The following is a 7,671-nucleotide window of genomic DNA, read 5'->3' as shown; positions in this document are numbered from 1 at the left end:
CCATTTGAACCTAAGAGCATTGCTATAAAGGCAGGTTTTATCATCCCCTCAAAGACAAAGAATTGAAGTCCAAAAAAGGCAATGCCCTTCAGGTTGCACACTTGCTTGGTAGTAGTACAGCTATGTACATGCTCCCAGGGTATGGGCCTGAGACTGAGCCCTGCTGACCCTGATGACATTCCTGTGGAAGCACCTGTACCTCTTCAAACTAACAGGAGAAAGAAAATATGGACAATGGTAAGCCTAAACATCCTATTGAGAAGACAATACAGATGGACTCAGGAGCACATTTTGAGTTCTGGGGTGGGCACTCTAACTTCTTCATAAATCATGCCACTAAGAAAACACTCATTCCATCTCATGTCCTGTGATGGGAAAGAGATGGCAGGGTTGGGGAATGATAACCCCATAAATGGGCCAACAAAATATCTGAGGTTGCCTTCAAAACAAAGAAAACACATTATCTCCCCAAACCTCATGACTCATCCACCTGGTTAAAGTGAGTATCGCTCTCTTCCCTCCATCATCTTAAGTGCATCTTACAGGCCATTCCCACTAACCATCTGCCCAGTGAGTGATGACTCACACAAAGCTTCTTGCTCATTGGTTCTTTTCTCAGAGTCCGTCCAATCCCAGGGTCGTAGGAGACTACTTTGGTTCATGGTTTCTGATATTTCACCCAGGAGCTCCATTCAGCAAGTCCTTCATTCCCTGACTGCTACTTTCTTCAGCTCACCAGCCTTTTCTAGCTCCGTGATGGTCCTGCAGGTCTCTGAGGCTTCCTGGGCAACAGCTCTGATGGTGTCTCTGATGGTGCTGTTCAACCCTGTAGTCCAGGGTATGGCCACTCCAGGTAAGAGCAGAGCAGCTGTTCCTGGAGGGCCTGGCTCAGGGAACAACTCCTGAGGTCTTTCCTCCAGGGAACCAGACTTTGAAAAACAAACATGGTATCAGGGATGGGGTGCTACCACAGCCTCATGGCCTTCCCTCCCAGCTACAGAAAGCTGGTTACCTCCTTGTAACTGTCCAGCCAACCTGTTCTCTCTTCCAGGGACATAGGCACAATGAACAGGGGAAAGGTGCCAAGGTGGTGGTATGCTTGTGTCTTTTGGACAGTGGGCTGAGAAGTCTAGAATGACTTTAGGTGACAATGTTTCCAGAGAGTCGGGTCAGCAAAATCCACCTCTTGATTTCCTCATATCTCTATCACGGTTTGAGGGGACTTGGGTCACCCCAACAATTTCATGCTCAGGGAGAGTCCTTTCCACTCTCCAGAGTGGGACAGGAGCCCAGGCCCCTGGACAGCGATGACCACATGGAGAGGAAGGGGACAGGGCAGGTGATGGTTCTACCCCAGCAGCACTCTTGTTGAAGGTGATCCTTTCAATCTTCCCAGAGCTTGGTTAGAGTATTAGAGAGAATTGAGATTTGTAGGAAGAGTGAGAGGAGGGTGTGTAGGTCTGTATAAAGGGGCTGAGTGTAGATTACCAGACAGCCAGGGAAGGAGAGGCCAAGGGAAGACTTCTCATGTTGCCTCCCCTGGCTAAAGTGTATTGTGGCTTCTGCGAACCACTGATTCTCTCAGAATGCTTCTTAACTCTGTGACCCCAATTCATACCCAATATCACAAGTGGAAGATCTATAAAATAGCTGTCTTAGTTTTCTACTAACACCTACCTTTCCTTCTCCAAGCCACCTTCTTTCAGACCCCTCCACTCCTGTCCTAGGATGTACTGTCCTCATTTCACTTCCTCATTTTCCTGGGGTAACAATTTGAATGTCCTGAGCCCAGTTCCCAGGGCCCCACTCCTATCACACCAGGTCCACCTGCTGACAAGGGAGGGAGAATGTGCCCTTGTTAGTCACAGAGAGTTGCTGGGGCCAACAGCAAGACAGCTCAGCTGTGGCAACTGTGCCTTCAAAGTCCTGGGAATTGGAGAGGGATGACGCTGGGGAAAGAGGAGCCTGGAGGTGTGTCAGGATGACACTGAATCATGGCAGGAGGCGAGGGAGGCTGTGCCGGCCTCCATAGGAAAAGTTGTTCTGAGGGATGATGGGCAGTGGGGAGGAGTGAAAGGAATGACAGAAGTGGGGTGGACGGTGAGTGTGATGGTGTGAGGAGGAGGAGAGAGGAGAAAAGTGGACCCATGTTTGTAGGAGGATTGGATGAGGATGTACAAGTGTGCGGAACAGATTGAGAGTTGGTTTCCAGAGTAGCCTGCCCAAAACAAATGATCAATAATAACTGCAAGAGCCTGGAGGGAGGGTAGGCAGAGGGGGAGGGCAGACTATAATCCCTTCTTACTCTTCCAATTCATCACAGATCCCCACCTCAAACAGGGCAGAAGAGAAAGGCACAAGAGAGCAGGCTTTGGCTAAGGGGGCTGAGGGAAGAAAAGGCTGGTTAAGACCACCATGATGAGCAAGAGCCAACGCAGCAGATGGGCTCTAAGGAACCAGACTCAGTCGGCAACAATCTTTTGGCTCTGACAGATTTTTAATATATGCTCCCCCATCAGCACACCCACCACCCCAGGGCTTCAGGGCCACACTCCCGAGTCCCTGTCCCACCAGCTGGGCCTTCCCAGAAGCTTATTATGATTTGAGTCTTTGTGAACTTATTTTTATGTCACTTTTTCCCCAAGTAAAATTTATTTTTATGTCACTTTTCCCCAAGTAAAATCACTAGTCAGACAGAGTGACACACACTTGCAGTCCCAGCTATTCAAGTGGATGAGAAGGGAGCATCACTGGAGATTGGGAATTTGAGAGCAGCCTGAGCAACACAGCCAGATGGTGCCTCAATACAAAGAAACAAACAAAAAAAAACTCACTAAGATAAAAGAGAGATGGAAAAAAACACAGTCAGCAACTAACCAACAAAACCTTTTTATTGAAGGTCTGGTCCACAACTCCCCTGGAGGTTTTCAAGTAGCTAGTGGCTGAATTGGTTCCTCCTTCCTATGTTCTTTAGTATTTTACTAGATTAAAGCAGAACACCATTGTAAAGGGATGGGAACTCCCATGTATTGAGCAGCACCAACACAAAGCTACAGGGTTTACATGTGTAACTTATTTCATTCTCACAGCAGCTCCTCACAGTCAATGGTGTTATTAGTATGTTTCACATTTCAAGAAATGGAGACTTAGAGCTGGGGGTGTAGCTCAGAGGTACAGTACTTGCCGAGCATGTGCAGTGCCCTGGGTTTGATCCCCAGCATTGCAAACAAAAATAAAAACAGAGAGAAAGAAAAGAAAGAAAGAAAGAGAGAGAGAGAGAGAGAAGGAAAGGAAGGAAGGAAGGAAGGAAGGAAGGAAGGAAGGGGGAAGGAGGGAAAGAAAAGAAAGGGAAAAGAAAAAGAAAGAAAAGAAATGAAGACTTACAAGGTTGTTTCTTGCCCAAGATCACATAGTAATACATTGTATTATGGGGACTTAAATCTGTTCATACCTGTATTGTGTTCTTTTTCTTTGACTGTATTGCCTCCATTATATCCTCCTGCAATTATTTTTTTTAGTATATTCTATCCTGGAAAAGACATTAATTCACTTACATCAGAGCTTTTTTCAAAATGTGCTCTGGGTAACTAAATTGTCAAGCATTCTACCTATGGTGTATGGTTTCTCATGAACAAAAAATGAAGGTTTCAAATTCCATCTAAAAACCCTCACATCACTTTTGTCTTCTTTGTAGGTATAATTGTATTTTTAAAGGTTAAATGCCTGAGCTGGGCATGGTGGTGTATTCCTATAATCCCAGCAACTCTGGAGGCTGAGGCAGGAGGATCACAAGTTCAAGGCCAGCCTCGGCAATTTAGAGAGGCCCTCAGCAACTTCTTGAGACCCTGTCTCAAAATAAAAACAGTTAGGGATGTAGCACAGTGGTGGAGTCCCCCTGGTTTCAATGCCCAGTACAGGAAGGAAGGAAGGGAGTCATTAAATTTTGCCAGAGAAAAGTTTCAAAATTATTTTTTCTAGACTGAAAAACACTCACATGTTGATAAATGAGGAGGGGAAAAGGACAAACAGATTAAAATTACAAGATACACATTCAGAGCTGGGCAATTGAATAGGGAGAGGCAAGTGGTTAGAAGAGGGAGAAAGACTCTGGACTCGAAGGAATTAGGAGCAATGGCCAGGGGACTCAGAAGCTGAGACAAAAGGGACCAGGAAAGGAGCAAGCCAGGATATCTAAGCCAAGCATGGCTCTTGCCTTAGCTACTGTGGACTAATGGCCTGTTGGTAACCTTGAGGCCCCACCCATCCCTTTTCTGTTCTCTTCCCTTAACTCTGTAGTTTCTGAGGTGGAGGTAAGTTAGAATTCTCTAGAAGACCAAAGCTATTCTGGCCACCACTGTGTGACAGGAGGAATGATCAGATCACCCCACAATCACCCCCATCTTGCTCCTGGAAACTCCAGGCCTATTTTATTCTTCAGGAAGCCTCCCCAGTGTCTGGGGCTAGAGCAGGCAGCGCAGCTTCATCTAGGGCTTTGGGCCCCTGTCTTTGACTTTAACCTCTCCCAGTTCCTCTCAGTCTCCCCCTGACAAGGTGAAAAACAGGCGAGCATCCTATTTCAAAATGGTTTTGTAGTCCCACCACATTTGGGCTCAGAAGCTGTGTGATTGATTGGATCTGGCATTTTAACTTCTGATGTCCTTTCTAATGAGGTAACAGGCTGACCCCATTAAAACATACAGAATATGCTGGTTTAGAGCTCCCTCTTGTGGCCCCGACATATCATTCATTTCATTTGTTGGTTCAGACATTTACTGATGAAGAAAAAATGTAGAGAGCTAGGTTACATGTTGGATACATAAAAAGAAAACAGTAAGTATTTGCCTTGAGATGTTAATCTATACAGGATGTAAAAGACATGCAAAACAATCACATCACCTTGTTTCCTCCAATGAGAACAGGCCCAAAGAGACAAACAGAAATAAATAAAGAAAGAAATGAAAGAAAACATGAAAGATCACTGTTACTTCTGTGGAGACTGCATTTACCAAACGATGTAGGTAGCTGTCTAAGAAGTCCAGTGTGAGGAAGGCTACCATGTTTCTTTACATAAAAACTGTATCATCAGCTGGCTGTGATGGCTCATGCTGGTAATCCCAGCAGGTTGGAGCTGAGATAGGAGCATTACAAGTTCAAAAGCAGCCTCAGCAACTTAGCAAGTCCCTGTCTCAAAAAAAGAGAGAGGCCTGGGGATGTGGCTCAGTGGTTAAGTACTGCTGGGTTCAATCTCTGATACCAAAAAAAAAAAAAAAAAATCATCTATGAGTCCAGGAACAATAGAGCCCACCTCAAGGTCTCTCTGTGTTGTGATTTTCATTGATTAAGATCCATTCCACATCTGTGAGAACACTCTTTCTATAGTCATCTTTGAAAAATGAAAAGCTACATTAACTTTTAGGATAGATGGGCTTTCTTTATACTGAGCTTTAAGAAAATTTTAGGAAATTTCGATCTACATTCCCAGCATGCAGAACAAGAGTAAACTGAGTTATATGCAAGATACTGGCACAGAGGAAAGAACACCTCGCTGAGGAAAAGAGAAGGAAAGAAGGGAGGGCTTCCTGGAGGAGGTGACATTGAACTAAGTTTTTCTACAGGATGGCAGAGTCAGGCTCAAAGCCCCGATAGGGACAGCAGCACCAATCTCTCCCCAGCTCCTCCTGCCCCCGCAGTTTCTCTGTCTAGGCTACTTTGTGCTGTAGTGAGAGGCTCTGCTCCTCCTGTGACCCCACGTGAAATATCGCCCTCCTCCGGCCTCCGCAAAATTGATGACTTCCCAGAGTGCCCGTGCCTTCCTAAAGGTCACTGGGTCACCCTCAGCAGAGGGTCACAGTTACTCAGTAGAACCTCTCATGTTACGGTGAGGAAAGGGGAGCTGGATCGGTTCCGTGATCTAAAATCCAGGGCTCGTTATTGAAAGAAAAAAAAAAAAAAAGATGGGATTTAAAACCCAACCCTGGTGGGTAAATATAACCCAGCGTGCACCGGGGGCCATGAAGAGCGGGAGCGGGGGCTCCAGGAACAAGGTCGCCGCGTCTCCGGGCGGCTCTGGGCCCTGCGGCCTGGCGGGCGGCCCGAGGGTCCAGGCCGGGTCCTGGCGTCAGGGCTGACCCGAAGCCGAGGGGCCAGCGGGCGGGGGTCGCGGGGCGTGGCGGCTGCTGGGCTCGGCCCGGAAGGGCGGGACGGGGACAAGGGAGGGGGTCGCTCGGGCCGTGGGGCCGTGGGGTGGCGGGTGTCGCGGGCCCCGGGAGTCGCGGCGCCCGGGCTCAGCGCCGTCCTGCTCCCCGCAGAGAATTACGTCTACCAGGGACGGCAGGACTGCTACGCCTCCCACGGGACGCAGCGCTTCGTGGAGAGACACGTCTACAACCGGGAGGAGTACGCGCGCTTCGACAGCGACGTCGGGGAGTTCCGCGCGGTGACCGAGCTGGGGCGGCGGGACGCCGAGAACTGGAACAGCCAGAAGGACCTCCTGGAGCAGAAGCGGGCCGCGGTGGACACGTTCTGCAGACACAACTACGAGATCATCGAGCGCTACACCGTGCAGCGCCGAGGTGAGACCTAGGGCGGGGTCGGGCGCCGCGGGGCCCAGAGCAGCCACCGCCGCCACCAGGGCGGGAAGGGGACTGTGGGGCTGGGGGAGTGCGGGAGGGCCAATCCCGAGGCTTGTGCGGGGCGAGGGCGAGGACCCAAAGTGCTGGACGGGAAGCGAGGAAGGGGGAATGGAGGGAAGCCAACCCCAAGATCATCAGGCGGAGCCACTCACTAGCTGGGGAGTGAGGGGAAATGAGGCGACAGGATAACTTGTCGCGGGTAGTGGGAAATGGAAACCGAGACGCCACCTCTGGAAGACACCCTGGGAGACCGTCGGATTTGAGAGCCTGAGGGACGCCCGCCCGCCTCTGGATTTCCTCTGGACAGGAACAGGAGGGTCTGCAGCTGGGAAGGAAGATCTGGGCCTGTTGACATCTGCTAAAGAGGCGGAATCCAGTGGGAAGAGAGTAAAGGGCTGATCCCAGGAACACAGACATTTGAGATGTTGCCTCAGAGAAAAAAAACAAGCAGAACAAGAAGTAAAGAGTGGGGTTAGAAGAACCAAGGCAGAGAAGTGTCACAGAAGCTGAGGGGGTGATAGCAGTCAACAGTGACACCAACGACTTCAGAAGATACGTAGATAGAGGTTGAAAGGCGGGCTTGGAAACCAGGGAGAGCAGATTGTCTGCAGCTTGGGAGCAGGAACTGAACCAGGCGGGCTGAGAAGTAAGAGGACAGGGTGAGGCTGAGCATGGAGCAGAAGCTCCTTGGGGCTGAGATGGTATTTATCTAGGATTCTCGGGGTTGTTACTGAGTAGTGTTTGCGTTGAATGTGCTAATCCTTCAGGAAACCTGAGTGTACAGGTGAGAAGACAGGTGAGGTGTCTCTGGAGCCAATACTTTTTGAGGACTTTTCAAGAGCCTGAGGCTTGTGGAATAGCATGGAGGGGTGAGGGGTGAGCCTTCAACAGAAACAGGGACACTTGTCATGTAGAAAAGGAAGAAGGGTAGGAGAAGGGAGAGATTGTGGGAGGGCTCACCTTTGAACTCTTTCTCTCTCTCTCTCTCTCTCTCTCTTTTTTTTTTTTGGAAAGTGGAAATCAATGTTATCTGCTAAGA

General features: G+C 49.0%; 1 protein-coding gene across 2 annotated transcripts in view; it reads left to right on the top strand.

Annotated features, from left to right (window-relative positions):
• Positions 1 to 679: 679 nt before the first annotated feature.
• LOC124106749 (HLA class II histocompatibility antigen, DP beta 1 chain) overlaps positions 680 to 7,671 on the top strand; it is a 65,477-nt gene continuing 58,485 nt past the window's right edge. For both annotated transcript variants that reach the window (XM_046464515.2, XM_046464514.1), the window contains exons 1-2: positions 680 to 853; positions 6,309 to 6,572. In XM_046464515.2, the coding sequence (XP_046320471.1) occupies positions 757 to 853; positions 6,309 to 6,572 (361 nt within the window). In that variant the 5' untranslated portion in view covers positions 680 to 756. The remainder of the gene's footprint in view (positions 854 to 6,308; positions 6,573 to 7,671) is intronic.

This window comes from Marmota monax, unplaced genomic scaffold (genome assembly GCF_021218885.2).
Source record: "Marmota monax isolate L192 unplaced genomic scaffold, Marmota_monax_Labrador192_F-V1.1 WCK01_AAM20220418_F8-fsc00211, whole genome shotgun sequence".
Lineage (NCBI taxonomy): Eukaryota > Metazoa > Chordata > Mammalia > Rodentia > Sciuridae > Marmota > Marmota monax.
This window is presented reverse-complemented; position numbering and strand designations above follow the sequence as displayed.